Here is an 18,421-nt window from a genome sequence, read left to right as displayed (position 1 = left end):
GCTCTGGGGTCTGTGTCATTGCACCAAGAGTGAAATTGAGCAGACTAGATGGATGTAATGGTCCTTATCTGCTGCCATATTTTATGATGTTAGGAGGTTGCGATATTGCAAGCAACTCACCTTTTACTCCCTTCAGTTAGAGGCAATTTGAAAGATATGAGGAAAACATAGGATGGAGAAAAGAAGCACAATCTAATGATGCTGCAGGCTACAACTGCCCAGAAATCTGTTGGGTTAGTGGCTGGGTACTGTCCAACAAGGCCACAGGGTCTTAGGAAGCCCTATTTTGATAGCTGTATGGATTGGTGTAGGGCTGGGCTGGTGAGTGTCAGATGCCCATAAAAGATCCCCCAACTTAATCCATCTAAGATGGTAGATAACCCATGAGGAAGCAATAAAAAACTGGCTTAGAGAATGAGTGATATCCTACAAGTGATCATGCTTTTATGGCTGGGAGATATCCTTATAGTGCAGACTAGAATAGCTGAGCAGAATGAATGGACCAAACAAGGGGAGTTAGAGCATCCTGATAGAGAGATTTCAATAAAAACAAAAATAGCCCTTGTACCTATAAGTAAAGAACAGATTGAGTTAAAAGATTTAAAATTATCCCTATTAACCACTAGGAAAGTTGTATATACAAATAAAAAAACATACCCTCAAATGTCTGAATGCTGATGCAAGAAGTTCAAAAAGTAAGATGGGAGGGTTAAAATGTACAGCACACTGAATGAAAAGGTAGACTATAATTGGCAAGTCGGAGACTTGGTGGAAGGAGGATAACCAATGGGACAGTGCTATATCAGAATACAAATTATATTGCAATGATAGGAGATCTATTTTGTGCCATTCCTAACATAAAGTGCTACCTTCTCACCGAGTCCACAGGATAAAAATCCTGCAGGAGACTAAATGCACAATAGAATCTATATGGGTGAAAATTCCATGTGTGATGGGGAAGATTATAACAATGGCGCTATTCTACCATCTGTCTGGCCAAAATGAACAGGCAGATGATGAAATGCTAACAGAAATTAGGGAAGCTAACAAATTTGGCAATAATAGGAGATTTCAATTACGCCAGTATTGACTGGGTAACTATCACATCTGGACACGGAGTGAATTCAATAACACTCATCACATGCAAATGCATGTAAATGAGGCTATTACTCATTCACTCCACATGCAAAAAAAATAGTGTGCGTCTCAGTCGCACATTTTGCTCTCGGATATTAACCCCTGCCTGGAGCGAGACACCCTAATTTGGGTATTGCATGGTGCCCCCCCTTGCGGGTGCCATGTGCACATTAGGAAAGCAGGCGCTGACTTTTCACCGCCTACTTTCCGTGCTTTTTATTGCATCAGCCCCTATGGTAGTGAGGCAGTGATCGTAATAGAATCAAATTTGATTCAATGACTGGAAGGAAACATTAAGTAAATCTACTGTTCTAGCATTTAATTTTCAAAAGGAAGACTGATAAAATGAGGGAAATAGCTAGAAAAAAACTAAAAGATGCAACTATAAAGATTAAGAATTTACATCAGGCATGGACACTGTTTAAAAATACCGTCTTGGAAGCCTAGACGAGATGTATTCCTTGCATTAGAAAAAGGGTAAGGAAGGCCAAACGACCAGCATGATTAAAAAGTGAGGTGAACAAGGCTGTTAGCCAAAAATTGGAAAAAGGATCCATCTGAAAAAAATAGAAAAAAGCATTGACAAGTTAAATGTAAAACATTGATAAGGCAGGCAAAAAAAGGAATTTGAAAAGAAGCTAGTTGTAGAGGCAAAAACTCATAATAAAAGCTTATAAACATATATCCAAGGAAGCCTGTGAGGGAGTCGGTTGGACTGTTATATGGTCGAGGGGTTAAAGGGGCAGTTAGGGAAGACAAGGCCATAGCGGAAAGATTAAATTTCTTTGCTTTGGTGTTTACTTAAGAGGATGCTGAGGAGATAACCCTGCCAGAAACAGTATTTAATGATGGTGATTTGGAAAAACTGAAAGAAATTACCTTCAGCCTGGATGATGAAACAGGACAGATTGACAAACTAAAGAGTAGCAAATCATCTGGACTAGATGGTTTACACCCCAGCATATTGAAAGAACTAAAAAATGAAATTGCAGATTTGTTACTAGTAATTTGCAACCTATTATTATCATCTATTGTACCTGAAGATTGGAGGGTTGCCAATGTGACACTAATCTTTAAAAAGGACTATAGGGATGACTTAGGATAGTATAGGCTAGTGAGCCTGATTTCAGTGCAGGGAAAAATCATAGAAACTATTCTAAAGAACAAAATCATAGAGGATATATAATGACATGGTTTAATGGGACACAGCCAGCATGGATTTACGCAAGGGAAGACTTGCCTCACCAATCTATTATATTTTTGAAGGGATTAATAAACAAGTAGATAATGGTGAAATTGGTGAATGTAGTGTATTTGGATTTTCAGAAGGCATTTGACTAAGTCCTCTATGAGAGATTCCTCAGGAAATTAAAAAGTCATGGAATAGGAGGCAATGTTCTATTGTGGATTGCAAACTGGTTAAAAGGTAGGAAATGGAGCTAGGACTAAAGGGTCAGTTTTTCTCAGTGGAAAAGGTAGCGTGCCTCAGGGATCTGTACTGGGAAAAGGGTACCTCAAGTGACATGATCAAATTTGCAGATGACACACAATTATTCCGAGTTGTTAAATCACAAGTGGATTGTGAGAAAATTGCACAAGGATATTGAGAGACAGGAGGGGGTTGGGGGGAACATGAGAAGGGGGAGGATTTCAGCGTTCAGCAGGCAGAGCCAGTTGGTAGAGGCCAGATTTCTTCAAGAGCCTCAATTTGTGTACCAAAGAGCTGCATGCAGCTTGCGAGACCCTAATTGGCCTCCCCTGTCCTATTAACTGGACTTAGAGTAAACATGTACCAGATTTCGGAGAGAGTCATGATCTGTGAACTTTAGCCAAAGACAGTGGCTGGACAAGGTGAAGGAGTTACAAAAAGAGTGGAAAAACTGGAGATGGTTATGAATGAAAGCTGCTGTAGCTCAAGAGGCCGGCCTCCATTGGAGGAAAGCCCAAAAGACACAGAAGAAAATCACAAAGTCCAAAGAAACAACAAAAATAATAAAATGTCGCTGTTCAGTTCATTCTGGGCTCAGCTGTTAATATTGTCTTATGCTAATAGTAATACAGGCTTCAGGAGCAAATATTTGATAGACAATCGATTTGCATTCTTCAGTACAAAACTCCTTTAGTCAAAATAAGGTCTAAAATCCTTGAATAGTGAGAGGACATCACAAATACACATGCATCCATCACTGAGGTGGAAGGCTGTTTGCACACCACATGGCTGGAGAGGGAAGAAGGAACAATGGGCCCCTACTAGGGGTGTGCATTCGTTTTGAACTTAAATGGAAAACGCAACTTTTTTTTTTTTTTAACTAAAAAAAATGATGAGGCGTAAACGATCGGATTTCCAACTTATTCAACATAGCTATGTTGAATACGTTGGAAATCGCGATTGTTGATCTAAATAAAAATTTAAACCCCTCACCCTCCTTAATCCCCCCTCCCCCCCAAGACTGGCCAAAAGTTCCGTGAGGGTCCGGGAGCGGACGCGTGGGGAATCACGTGATGTCCGCGTCACTCCGACGTGACGCCGACGTCACGTGGTCCATCGCGGTTCCGCTCCCGGACCCCTCGTTGGACCCAAATGGCACTTTTGGCCAGCTTGGGGGGGCCTCCTGACCCCCCCAAGCTGGCCAAAAGTGCCTTTTGGGCCCAACGAGGGTTCCGGGAGCGAACCCGAGGGGAATCACGTGACGCCGCGTCACTCCGACGTGACGCCGACGTCACGTGCTCCTTGCAAAGGAGTTCAGGAATGGCGTCCTGACCCCTGCTGGACCACCAGGGAGTTTTGGTAAGTCTTGGGGGGGGGGGGGGGGAGGGATTAAGGCGGGTGAGGGGTTTAAATTTTTATTTGCACATATGGACATAGACTCAACTTATGGAATTCTCCATATGTCCATATTGACCGCAAATGGGACCCCCTTTCGACTTATGGACTTATGAACTTAAACTTTTGGTCTGCACATCCCTAGCCCCTACAGATCTATGCACAGGTCTGGCACAAAAGCAGCCCAGTGCAAAATGTTACAGAAGCATTTCCACCGACACTCATAAAGTAGCATGGATCAGGCTTCAAAAGGATCTTGAGGGCAACACCTAGACAGCAAAACGAAAATTAATAAAGTAAATTCACGCAAGTGCTCTGGTCAACACTGACACACCTTCTGTGTCAGCACAAGCATATTAGAAAGAAAATCAGCACAGGCACAGCAAAACAAGTCAGAACAGAATGATTTAATCATGTACTTTTGTTGCTTTGCCTTACTTACAGGACAAGCGGGCAGGAAGCCTGGAGAAACGAGCACAAGAAGCACTGCGTCCACACTGTACTGGCACAGAAAGGTCACCTTCCACTGCAATGCACCGGAGACCCACCAACACAGAAACCAGCAGATGTGTAGAGACCCAGCAGGTATGGCAGGACAAAGCCTGAAGCCATGCACCTCATTCCTGACCTGCAAAATCTTTCATATTACAGTACTGGACTGCCCCCATTACACACACACACACACACTCACACTCACTCTCACACTCACGACTGTCTCCCTTGACATTCCAGAACCATAACGCCTGCAAGCTCTGCCATTGTACCTCACTCCTGACCTGCAACACCCCCTACTATTCCAGTACATGGCCTCTCCTAATAGAATTGTTTGGCAATCGTGTGATGTGAGCAGATGTCCATTAGGATTAGGAGCTAATACCAAAATATTAAGTCCACTCGTTTACTAACCAGCAGGCCGATGCAATCTAGTGCACTTGACCGAGCACACAGCTTTACATGTGCTTGCACGCTCATGCAATAAAGGGATTAGTGCGTCCAAAACGCACGTCCCAACCAGCAGCTAGCTAATAGCGCTCATCACATGTAAATTCATGTTGATGAGGCTATTAGCTATTATCCCCCATTGTAAATCATTGCAGCATGACCACATCGACCATTTTAATGCTGCAAATTTAGCGCCTGCCCAGGAGCAGGCCTTAAAGCATGCGGCGCTCAAGAGCTGATGAAAAAAACCCCAAAAAATCCTGCTTTCTGTGATTCCTCATAGGGGGAACCACAGAATGCAGCATCCCCAAGGTCTGGCCCATTCGGAACCCCTGCCTGCAGTGAGTGAAGGAGTGAATACATTAATATTAAGGGTCGAGCACTTGATATTCATTTATTCATTCCTTCACTTCCTGCCGATTGGTCTGTATGCTGACAAGCGTCCGTGAAAAGGACCAATCAGGAACAGCCCTAGATGCACAGCCACTTCTCCTGAGCACCGATGCAGAGCACTAGGGACACACAAATTACCCATTGTGCATCCCTGTTAGCACAGCAGCTCATTTGCCTATTGCATCGAGCGCCCAGGACAGGTGGATGTGGGTGCGTTCAAAAAATGTGCGCCGAGTTTGGATGCAAGTTTTTTACGTGCTGATATTGCATCAGCCTGCAGGGATAGTGAACAGGAGCTGAATAGCCAATGCCCTAATCCCTTCTTGTCATTATCACATCTTTTGCAGGCCCTCTGGCTGTGAGCCCTAAATCCTCAGCAGTCTTGTCCTAATGGCTACTTTGAATAGAACGAGGCTTGATCTAGCTACCTGTCTTCGTTGCCTTCATAGACAATGAGCTAAAACAGCACCCACATCCCTAGTATCTCTCTTACAATTGAATAAGTTCGAAGTCTGCTATTGTGCCAGTAACTCATCCAGTGTTGATGGAAGTCACCTGACACTGGAAGAATAGCATAGGGCTGCTGGCAGCTTGTGACTCAAAGATTCTCAGCTGCACTGGGGGAAGGAGAAAGGAGAGGTCTGAGCGGGTACAACCGAAGATGGAGAAGACTAATAGGCCAAGGGGAGAGATGGAGAGAGAGAAGGGCTGGGCTGGGGAGGGGGGTAAGGAGAAGAAAATCTGACATGGGAGAGTGAGAGAGACTACCTTAGGGGGACAGAAGGAGGGAGAAGAGACTGACTATCCTAGAGGGAGAGTAAAGAAGGGATTGGGCCTGTAGTGAAAGGAGCAAGTTGGACAGTGGAGGTGGGGAGACAGGTAGGAGGCAGAAAAGTGAGTGAGGGAGGAAACAGATGACACACAGAAAAGTGTTAGACCAGGACAAAGGGAATAAGAGACCGAGAAAAAGAGATGTGGACTAAGAGAAACTTACAGTACACACACGAGTTAGAGGAGAGAGAATGCAGATAAAGAGAGGCTGAAGAAAGTAAAAAAAAAAAAATATATATATATATAAGGAAGATCGGTAAAAGAATGAAAAGACTGAGTTAGACCTGAGGTGGAGAAGACTGAGAAAAGAAACAACCAAAGACCGAAGATAAATCAAATCAGACATGCAAAAGTGTTGGGGGAAACAGTTTATTTTGTTTTTGGTTAGCAAGGATTATGGGTAATACTGTGGCTGTTTTCCTATGTTAGTTCCAATGGCTCATGTTTAACATTTTTGATTGAGTTCTGACTTGGCTCACCCACCTTCATACTTGAGGAAATGAGGCCTCGTGTGTACAGCACCACACGGAAGGCCAAGGAGCCTCTTCTTGTGCTGACTGACGACGTTTGTTTGAATACATTTCTTTCACATTCATGGGTCCTTCTGTGCTTCTGATTTCCAGGATAACCAAAGCAGAAGTCTGGAGAAGAAGATGCAAGCCTGCGGACTCCACAGCGAGGGCACCATGGCATCTCCGTACAGGAGGTCCACAGAATCGCAGCCGCCGCAGCAGAAACAGCAGGTGAGTGCTCCCCCTCAGTAACTCTCCAGCAATAGCCTCACTTTGCCAGCGCATATGAGGGGTTCAGCCAGTGCAGGTTGGGAGTGTCACGTATGCTAGGTCAAAAAAAATCAAGTCTGAAAAATAGAACTGAGGGTGTGGATTCAGGCTTGTTTCTATCTCATACTCAAGATGCACGGCAGAAGAATGAAGGAAATGAACTACCCCCATCAGTACATCACCTTTTTGTACCAGTGCAGAATAACAGGGAACACAAAAAAAATAATTTTACTGAGATTATCCGGTGAATGGTGGCAGGAGTTCTCCAGGTAGGATATCTGTTTGACAAGTGGAAAAATTCCTCTGGGCACAGGAAACTGGATCTGAATTTAGGTGCAAAGATCTGTCTGTGTTGAGGTGCTGCAGTGAAAAGAGGCCTATGTGGGCCAAAATCCACAGGTACCATAGATCCGTGGGCTGTGCGCCAACGTTCACAGGGAAAGCATTTACATCCTTTTCCTTTGGAAAATTGCCCTGGGGAAAAAAGTACCCATGGACATTAGCATCTGCTTTCCCTGCGGGCACTTTTTTCCAGTGAAAAATATCAGGCGGAGATTGGAAAATATGATCTACATGCATTTTGTCTCTCCTGACCTAAACATGCCCCCTGGGAACTGCTACTCTTACTGCAGCTAGAAGCATGTGTGTTGATCCCCTCCCCCCGTGCATTCTTTAAGCAATTTTCAGGATGGGCAATTTCAGTTTACTCGTGTTACTGTCTGAAAATTACCCTTCCCATGGGGATATCACAAGGGGGATTATTATGCAAAGTCACTTACAGATTTTGACTCCGACAGGCTCACAAAAATGAGACTAAGCAACTCAAGCATATTGGCATGGAGGTGAGGGATGGGGACTCCTCCTTTCACATTTGCCAGAGCTGCCCAGTGATGCAAATCTACTTGGGGGAGACAGTGAACGGATATCACAGACGGGCCGATACAGTAAAAATCGCGGGAGAGTGGGCGAGCGCCCGCTCTCCCGGTGCGTGCACAGGCCACTCTCCTGTGCGCGCGATTCAGTAAATAAAATTATTCAAATGAGGGCCCGCGGCAAAAAGACGCTAGGGACACTAGCACGTCCCTAGCGGCGGCTGTCAGCGGGTTTGACAGCTGACGCTCAATTTTGCCGGTGTCAGTTCTCAAACCCGCTGACAGCCATGGGTTTGGAAACCGGACGCCGGCAAAATTGAGTGTCCGGTTTTCAACCCGTGGGCCAATTTAAAAATTTATTTATTTTTTTAAATTTTAATTATCTTTAATTTTTGGGACCTCGGACTTAATATCACCATGATATTAAGTTGGAGGGTGCACAAAAAAGCAGTTTTTACGCTGCAGAAATTAACGGCTACCTTTGGGTAGGCACTAATTTCTGTATCGCGTGGGAATACCTAATAGGGCCATCAACGTGCATTTGCATGTTGCGGGCGCTATTAGTCTCGGGGGGGGGGGTTGGACGCGCGTTTTCGACGTGCTATTACCTCTTACTGAATAAGGGGTAAAGCTAACGAGTTGAAAACGCGCGTCCAAACGCGGGATAACAGTGCACTCCGCCGGAGCGCACTGTACTGTATCAGCCTGAGAGAGGTTACTCTTTAGATCCCTTGGAGATTTCGCTGGGCTAATCAGTGTCTGGGGCTTACCACAGAATCAAACATGTAATTAACTCTCATACTGACTGCAAGAAAGACACATGTCGCAGGTTACTGGATTAATCGAGAGAAGCCTTCACTAGAGGCTTGATTTCATCAAATCTGAAATGTCTGTGCAGTCAAAAAAAATCACCTATTATGCTAGGGAGAGGTATCTAGATTATTCAGCAGTGTGGAGACTATTCTTGGACTTTGTTGGACAAGAGATGTGCCTGTGGCCCAGAAGCCTTCAGAAGTAACTGCCTCATGTTGTTACAGTCACTAACATGACTAGCAGGAAGCATGTGAAAGATATAGACATAGGAGAGACCAACCAGTGGTACTATAATATTTATTATAACCCTGATACATAAAAAGAACAAAATTAGAACCTATGACAAACTAGCTTCACATAGAAACATTTTTCCATGTCTAGCTACTTATGTAAAGCCAGAAGAATGCTGGGCTGCATAGAGAGAGGAATATCGAGTAAGAAAAGGGAAGTGATTATCCCCTTGTACAGATCCTTGGTGAGGCCTCACCTGGAGTACTGTGTTCAGTTCTGGAGACTCTATCTCCAAAGAGACAGAGACAAGATGGAGGCAGTCCAGAGAAGGGCGACCAGAAAGGTGGATGGTCTTCATCAAATGACTTATGAGGAGAGATTGAAGAATCTAAATATGTACACCCTGGAGGAAAGGAGGAGCAGAGGTGATATGATACAGACTTTCAGATACTTGAAAGGTTTTAATGATCCAAAGACAACAACAATCCTTTTCCGTCAGGAAAAAAATCAGCAGAACCAGGGGTCACGATTTGAAACTCCAGGGAGGAAGACTCAGAACCAATGTCAGGAAGTATTTCTTCACGGTGAGGGTGGTGGATGCCTGGAATGCCCTTCCGGAGGAAGTGGTGAAGACCAGAACTGTGAAGGACTTCAAAGGGGCGTGGGATAAACACTGAGGATCCATAAAGTCTAGAGGACGTGAATAAAGAGTGGGTGGCTCGCGGGAATGACAGCTACTGCCTAGAGTTAATACCCTTATTCAATAAGCATACACATGGTTAATGCGACTCCAACATTGCTCTAAGCTTCAACGGCAAGAGGAAATGTGGAAAAAAAGAATTTGCTTTCACAAAAAAGCAGGGAGTAGCTTGCTTGTTACGGCGGTTACTACCCCAAACCAAATAAGCCTGATACTTCACTTTCAATACATATCCAGCATACCTCTCTGCTTCAATGGCAGGGGGAATGAAGAAAGGTGGCTCTATATACAGACAACAACCAACAAGGACTGAATTTCATAGTCTGGGTAAGCGGATAGGCATGGGTGTAGCTTGCTTATTGCGGCGGTTACTGCTCCTGACTAAGCTAGATATTCACTTAGATGCAGTTCCAACACTGCTCTCTGCATTAATGGTGGGGGTGGAAGCGAAATAGAACCAAAAGGTTACTAAGAGCCAAGACTAACAGAAGTATGAGAAGAAAAAAAAAAAAGTGCAAAGCTTGCTAGGCAGACTGGATGGGCCGTTTGGTCTTCTTCTGCCGTCATTTCTATGTTTCTATATAAACAGGAGTTATTTCTCACCCAAGCCAGCCTTTGGCCAGAAACGAAGAAAGCAGGATGCCAGTGTCTGGTCAGTAGTTGGTTGCTGTTGGTACTGCTGCTACACTCTCTGATGTTGCTGTACTGTGTGTTGCTTTCACACATTATTAAAGTCCTTTATTTCACAGGCAGCGCTGTGCCGTCTGGAGTCTTCCTCTTGCCTTTCCAATTAGCAGTAGAAATCCTTTGATCCATGTCTGCTGACCTCTTTCAGCAGCTGGTTATCACCTTCAGGAAACAGAGAAATGTCCTTGCAGGCATATGTGGGAGACCATCTCTCTCACTCAAGAATACACTGTCCTTGAGTTAGTCATGTAGTTCATTAGTATTTTAGTGGCAGTATTTTTTTGCTGGTTGTTATTAATACTCCATGTTTCTGGCCAAATATCCTCAATGTCTTTCTTCTGTGGTAAGGTATTACTGTGTTCATGGTGTCATCCACAAGTCTTTTCTGCATATTGGCTCAAAGCAGGGAATAGACCAACAGTCTTTTAAACTAATGAAGCCTCACAGGGTAGGCCTCATGCTAAACACTTAGGGGTAGATTTTATAATTTTGCGCGAGCGCGTACTTTTGTTCGCGCACCAGGCGCGAACAAACGTACGCTGGATTTTATAAGATACACGCGTAGCCGCGCGTATCTTATAAAATCCGGGGTCGGCGCGCGCAAGGGGGTGCACATTTGTGCAACCTCCGCGCGCCAAGCCCAGCGCGCGCTGCCTGTTCCCTCCGAGGCCGCTCCGATTTCGGAGCGGCCTCGGAGGGAACTTTCCTTCGCCCTCCCCCTACCTAACCCATCCCCCCCTTACCTTTGTTGGCAAATTTACGCCTGCTGAAAGCAGATGTAAATCTGCGCGCGCCAGCGTGCTGCTGGCGCGCCATTACCCGACCCGGGGGCTGGTCCGGAGGCCTCGACCACGCCCCCGGGCTGGCATCACGCCCCCGAAACGTCAGGAACTGGCATAACTGAAGATACTTAATCAGCACAATGATGAAATAAACACACAGGGATAAGAGTAAGTCATCAGTATGAAAATATACTACTGAAAACAATAAAAATAAACTCAACCAGGGAAATTATATGAATATCTTTAACTGATGTGAAAGCAATTAGCACAATGTGTGATAAAACATCAAAAATTGTGTACCAAATTTAGTAAAAAAGCAAAATCTGAACAATAATCAGAACTTAGCTGCGGTGAGATTAACATAATTGAAGTGAAATGAATACAAAAATGGATATATGTATAAATCAAAATAATGAGTACATGAATACTATAACCAAGAAGGGCATAGGTATTCTACTAATCACTACAATGTTACAGTATGTGGGGAAGGAGTAAGTCCAGTGGGGGTGGACTCTGTGGAGATGATAAAGGAGAAAAATGGGCACTCGCATGCTGGAAGAGCTTTTATATTGCTGCGGTGTGACATGGCAAAAAGGAAGGGCTATTTATTGTATCTACAGACTGCTGGGATCAGCCATAGTGCAGGGAGCACTGGAAAGAGCTGAAGAGTGATGCATCTCAACACTGAAGATTATTAGTTGGAAAGGAAAACAGTCAAAAAAAAATAGTAGTAGAGCTGGAACGGTTGAGCATTTATTAAATATCGTCCTAAAAATGCATTAGTCAAAGTCGGTTGTGATGGTGCCTGAATGCTGGCCTGGACTCGAGCATAATCAAAACAGGCATCTGCCTAGGGTGCCAAACTTTAAAGGCACCGAATACCCAGGGTGAAGAGGAACCTGTTTCAAAGGGCCTCCACCAGGGCACTCCATCCATGCACTCCCAGTCCTGGTCTTAATTCTGGCCCCATCTGAATGTCTGTCTGTCTGAAAATAGTCATGATGGGGGTGAATAGTGATGTGTGTCACCACTGATGGAAGCAGGCAGGGTTTTGTATCATCCCTGCCCGATGAGATGTATAAAATCAGGGTGGCAAGTTGCCACTGCCAGAGCGATGCCTATGGGCTGGGGATTCACTGAATCCCTTGAAAACGCTGACTGCACACCCTTGCCTTTATCATAGTTGTCAACGTAGTCTGGGGATTTTTAATAATTCTAAAAGGTATCTTTTGAGTAAATCTTGAGTGACTTAGAGAATGTGATAAAACGTTATGCCTCCTGTTGGTGTTTTCCTACATAGAAACCAGATTGTTTTTCAGTAAGGAAGAATTTACTGCCTGCAGGTTAGACACCTAACCCCATAGCTCCTTCATTTTAACAAACAAGTCCTGTAGTTTTAAAGCCTGGCATCAAATGAGTCTCCCAATGCTTCACTCGCAGCTCTCTGGCTGTAGCTCTCCCTCCTTGGAACTCCAGGCCCATTTTGCTACTTCTGAGTTCCTTTAGTAGGCCCTGTAGGGTGTGGCTGGCCTGGAAGGAGTTTGATCTCTCACTCTTTGAGCTTCTGCCCCAGGGACACTCTTTTTTTTTAATTTCCTGTATGAGAACTGGGAGAAAGAAATTCTTGATCCTTGGAGAAGAGCCCCCCACACACACTACCCAAAAATATCCATCCCCCAGCATATACCCTGACAGCTTTACACAACCATTTACACAGACACACACAAATGCATACATATCCATAGCCTCAGCCACCCTTACACACACATCCAGCTTACATACAACCCCCACCCACAAACACAGCCACTACCTACACACAGCTATACCCCCAAAAACACACTCCATAATCCCCATATAACATAATTCTTCCACAAACATAAGAACATAAGAAATTGCATGCTGGGTCAGACCAAGGGTCCATCAAGCCCAGCATCCTGTTTCCAACAGAGGCCAAAACCAGGCCACAAGAACCTGGCAATTACCCAAACACTAAGAAGATCCCATGCTAATAATGCAATTAATAGCAGTGGCTATTCCCTAAGTAAACTTGATTAATAGTCATTAATGGACTTCTCCTCCAAGAACTTATCCAAACCTTTTTTGAACCCAGCTACACTAACTGCACTAACTACATCCTCTGGCAACAAATTCCAGAGCTTTATTGTGTGTTGAGTGAAAAAGAATTTTCTCCGATTAGTCTTAAATGTGTTACTTGCTAACTTCATGGAATGCCCCCTAGTCCTTCTATTATCTGAAAGTGTAAATAACCGATTCACATCTACTCGTTCAAGACCTCTCATGATCTTAAAGACCTCTATGATATCCCACCTTAGCCGTCTCTTCTCCAAGCTGAACAGCCCTAACCTCTTCAGCCTTTCTTCATAGGCGGAGCTGTTCCATCCCCTTTATCATTTTGGTTGTCCTTCTCTGTAACTTCTCCATCGCAACTATATCTTTTTTGAGATGCGGCGACCAGAATTGTACACAGTATTCAAGGTGCGGTCTCACCATGGAGCGATATACCCACATACCCCAAAATACTCACATTTATCCCCCAGACCTCCAGTACACATAGCACTATACTCCCCATGTACACATTCCCACAACCTCAAGCACCTCCATCACCCACATTCATCTGTACAGCCCACCCACTCAACCCCACATACTCTACCAAGACTGTCTTCATACTTCCATACCCTCCATTCCCCTAAACACCCACACACCCCTTCTACAAATCTCTGTTGGAAAACATTCACAAAGCCATGTCTCTGCACTTTTTCCCTTCTTGTTTCTTTTTCTATAACATTATTGGCACTTCTGTTTTTCTTCTTGCCTGGGGCATAGGCTTCTTTCTCTCCATGGGTATATAGAATCTAAACACACCCATCTTCTCTCGTCTATCTATTCCCAGTGACCTTACTACTACGGCTTTTAGAATTTGTGGTTTTTACCTTGGCTTACCCTTCATAGAGGCTCTGCCTTGCAGTTATTGTTTGTAAATGTACTTTGATTAACAACACTATATATAAATCTATAAAAATATTTGTTATGTTCTGTGATTTCAGCGGGTGAGACTTGTCCAGGCCTTGTATGACTTTGAAGCAATGGAGCAGGACGAACTGGGATTCCATTGCGATGACATCATTGAAGTTCTAGATAGCTCTAACCCTTGCTGGTGGATGGGCAGACTCCGTGGACAAATTGGACTATTCCCCTTCGACTACGTTACAACGCTGCCCCGGTGATCCAGCACTACCGTCGAAGCAGGATGCACCATTCCTGAGTGGATACTTCAGACTGTGACTGACGACTGACACTGAGCATAGGATAGTGGGAAGTGGGATCCATTGATGTTATTCATAATGTAGTTCTCTGTTTTCTCTAGAACAGTGATCTTCAACTTGTGGGTCATGGGGGAGGCCACACATTGTTAGCCATACCTGAAAACATTCTGGGTTGTCCATAGCTAGAGAACATGCTCTGAGTATCTGTGCATGATCTCCAGTTGCTGGCTTGTGCCTCCCCTCCAGTGCCGTACATCTCCCGCCATTGTAGCGCCAGTGGTATGGCACAATCTGCCATAGGCAGATCAGAAAGTCTTTCTCTCCTGTGCTACAGTTCCTTCCTCCCTTTCACTACCTCTTCATTTGCAGAGGGAGGGAAGAAGCCAATAGGCTGCAAGAGGAGGCAGGCACAACAGCATCTCAGAGAAGCACTTTTAGCCTGCCTTCTCCCCACCTCCATAGCCATTCACATTGTAGTGCCTGCATAGTACCCACGTTATTTTTACTGTGGTTGTGGGTGGAGACAAGGACAAAAAAAGGGAGACAGAGAAAGACAGAAAGAGGTATATGGAAGGAGAGAATAAGGGGACTGGAGAGAATAAGGTTACCAACTCAGACATCATACAACTCAAACTCCATGATAAAACCTCTCTCCCCCATACCTCCAGTCCCTCTTCCCTTCTATGCATCTCTGCTTGCTTCCTGTCTATACCTGCCAGCTCTGTCCTGAAGCAAAGGGAGTTGTGCTGTGGCTTTAGCCCCGCTGCTAAGGAACCTCAAGCAGCACTCTCGGTGAATGATTGCAAGACTGTAAGCCATCATGCATTTTACAGCCCTGCAGTAGCACCCTAACCTTCCATAGGCTTCCTGCTTAGGCAGGAAACACAGACCTGTGGAAGAGAGAAAGGAGATCGACCGCTGCAGGGATTGCCCATTGTGTGCCGATTCACATTCCTGTGGCCAGTCACTGACTGACGGACTGCTGCCGTTCCATAATCATGAGACTAGGGCTGCACCACAGCTTCGAGAGAGACCTGAGCTGATAGAGAGGAGAAATAAGGAGGGAGGGAATGGAGGCCTGCAGGTTAGAAAGAGAGAGAGAGGGAGGGAAGGAAAGGAGGCTAGCCAGTAATTACATTGCCGGATTAAAGGTCCTGCTGCTTGCCAGCTTCCCTTGGCAAAAAATGACTAGGCTGGCCAAACCTTAGTTGGCTGGCAACCCTAGGGGGGAGAGAGAAAAAGGAGCTAAGGAGTTGGGCAAGAGTGTCAAACAGCACCACTGAGCAAAGGAAAAATCACAGTTCTGTGTTAGCACTGAAAGGAAGGAGCAGTGGCAAACAGAGCTGGTGTGAGGAGGAAAAACCAGGACCCTCTGCATAGGAGAGCAGAAGAGGACAAGAAGCAGACTCAAGGGAGGTAAAAGAAGCTATACAGGGGAAAGAGAAAGAGAGGAATGGGTAAATATAGGACAGAGTGGGACTGAGACATTGATCATCTCTTTCTGGTACATGTGCTAGTACCAGAAATCATCGCAAAGTACAGGCAAGTGACACCAGGTAGATTAGTCTCTTTCTCATTATTTATTTAGCCTGTGCATATCATAGACCTAAGCAATGGCCTTGTAGATGGCTAAATGGAGTTCCTGAAGCTCTCCCGTCACTTTAATCAGAGGACACTTCTCAGCAATGTGAGTCATAACTCGAATTGCACTGTAGCTGCAGCCTGGATGATGCACAAGACCCCAGTGATCTTGAATGGCTAGGGGGAGAGACCTTGGCCACTCTGGAAATAATTTAGGAGAACCAGTAGTCACTGTGGAAGATTGGAAGATGGTGAAAGGAGAGAAAGAGATTAGGTAATGATTTTGAAGGGATGATTTTGTTGTAGGAAGATGCCATTTAACTTTTGGGTGATTCCCACAACAAAGATGAATCAATGGCAATACAGTGATTTCTGGCCCTGTCATATGAATCAGAAATCACTGAAGGAATTTCCTGTCTCCCCATTCCCCACTAAAAATGGATCCCGTATCCGGTTAGCTAAAGTTGAAGGCCACTGCTCTAGACATTATCTTTTATGCATAATAGTGGAAACAGACTCTCATAGTAGGAGACCCGCATTACTGCAGAGCAGTACTATAACTTTTTAAAAATAATTTATTGGAAAACTTTGATTTGCAATTAAAAAGGAATTTTTTAAATTGACGTTTCATATACTGTATCTTTGAATAAAAGTTATGTAGAAGGATAAGGAGGCGCAGTTCATGTCATGTGTTGGTTTTTTTTTAAGACACTCGGGATCTGCGAGTTTATCAGCTGCACTTTTATGCACTCCTGTGTGCACACCTTATCTCTGCCTTTCTACTGCACGCACTCCCCCCTCTGCACACCTTGTGCATGACTTTCTCTTGTGCGCACATCTCCTCCATGCATTCTGCCATGTTCATACCTCATCGACACTCCCCCCCCCACCCCTCCCTTCCTAACCACCACCTCTTCCATGCACCTCTCCAAGTTGTTTTTGGAGACTCCAGCAGCAGAACTGTATCCTGTCATGATTTTTGTTTTCACACCTGACATCAGGGAACATTTTTTTCAGAATTCAAGGTTCTTTCCATGCCCAACAATTTTTGTTTTCACGAGATTCCAGTTTTACCCGAGTTCAAATGGCTTCCCGTCACCAATGGGGTTGGGTGACAGGGTTTAACAGCCCCCTCCATACTCCCCATTGTACAAGTTCTCAGCTCATGGATCAGGCTTGACATTTGAACTTCACCAAAAAGAGGCCAAGAAGCAAAAATCTAGTATATTTATGTTGATCAATTTGTTAAAATAAACTAATTCATAAAGAACTTTTCATTTTGGTTTTATTTCATTTATGAAGAGAAAATGTATTTGAAAAATGTGAAAGCCTTTCCTTGATTGTTCATATTCCTGTCTTAACACTGATTTATAGGATATCTGGATAATTCTTATATTGCTCCAATAATGGGCATCACAAAGAATTCAGTTTTCTCCCAGCCTAAAATTAGAATACTGCAGTCATGTGGAAAGCAATCTGATCGGCTCATCATTTATGACATGATAAGCAAAGTCAAGCAGTCAGATTCAGTATGGGAGGTCATTTGTGAAACTGTTCCAAACATGCCCGCTCCCAGGAGTGCAAAGGGATCACAAGGGAGTAATTGAAAAGTTTTTAAAAAATAATAATGAATGATAAACTTTAATCAGGAAATATGAAGGAAAACAGAAGCACTGCAAGGATTTAGAAGAAAGGTGGAACTTTAACAAGTTCTGCTTCTGAAGTTAATGATGGATTAAATGCTTCAGATGAGGAAATTCAGGGATAATTTGAAATGTTCCCTGTAAGGAGATCAGTGTCACAGATGCATGCTGGATGCACCCATTTCTAGTTGAGAGATTAAGCAGGCACTTAAAAGTAAGCAAGCTGGTAAGGTGCCAGGTTTAGCTAGAATTCCTGCAGAAATGTATAAAGATTTGATAGGGGAGTTTAGGATGCTTTTATTTACATTGTATCATCAAATTTTTGTAAACAATAGTATTACAGATCGTCAACATCTTTAATGCATGGACATAAAGGTTAACAAAACCAAAACAATAAATATAGAAGGCGATACCCTTTTATTGAACAAATTTAATGCATTTCTTGACTAGCTTTCAAGAACTAATACTCTCTTCCTCAGGTCATAGTAGAATGAGAAAAAGATGGCATGACCAGAAAGTATAAGTGAACCATAAAAGGCATTCCAAAGATAGGGTGAAGGGGAAGAGAGAGAAAAGGGTGAGGGGGTTTGGGTGATCAGAAGGTGACAGGCAGTATCATTTTATGGCTCATAATGAGAAAAAACTAGGGCTTTGAGTCCTTTTTGGTCCGTTCTGAAGTGTCTGAATCATTTTAACTTCCATACATTCAGGTGGACTAACAAGGCAGTTACACAACTTTATCCAGTCATCTAAAAAAAACAAACAAACAACAAATTAGATTGTGTATTATATAGGCATATTTCCTTGTTAAATCTAAATCTTTATTAACTGCTTGCAGATATCTAAGTGATTTACAACAGATATACATAGTTAAAACAAAGAATTTCAGACAACAAAATAAAGATGAAAAATACATGAT

The 18,421-nt window shown here is 43.9% G+C and overlaps 1 protein-coding gene across 3 annotated transcripts in view; it reads left to right on the top strand.

Annotated features, from left to right (window-relative positions):
• GRAP2 (GRB2 related adaptor protein 2) overlaps positions 1-16,478 on the top strand; it is a 296,638-nt gene extending 280,160 nt beyond the window's left edge. For all 3 annotated transcript variants that reach the window (XM_029590178.1, XM_029590179.1, XM_029590180.1), the window contains exons 6-8: positions 4,406-4,546; positions 6,751-6,870; positions 14,060-16,478. In XM_029590178.1, the coding sequence (XP_029446038.1) occupies positions 4,406-4,546; positions 6,751-6,870; positions 14,060-14,239 (441 nt within the window). In that variant the 3' untranslated portion in view covers positions 14,240-16,478. The remainder of the gene's footprint in view (positions 1-4,405; positions 4,547-6,750; positions 6,871-14,059) is intronic.
• The last annotated feature ends 1,943 nt before the right edge of the window (positions 16,479-18,421 follow it).

Source organism: Rhinatrema bivittatum, chromosome 2 (assembly GCF_901001135.1).
Source record: "Rhinatrema bivittatum chromosome 2, aRhiBiv1.1, whole genome shotgun sequence".
In the NCBI taxonomy this organism is placed as follows: Eukaryota; Metazoa; Chordata; class Amphibia; order Gymnophiona; family Rhinatrematidae; genus Rhinatrema; species Rhinatrema bivittatum.
Note: the sequence above shows the minus strand (reverse complement) of the source record. Positions and strands in the feature narration are given on the sequence as shown.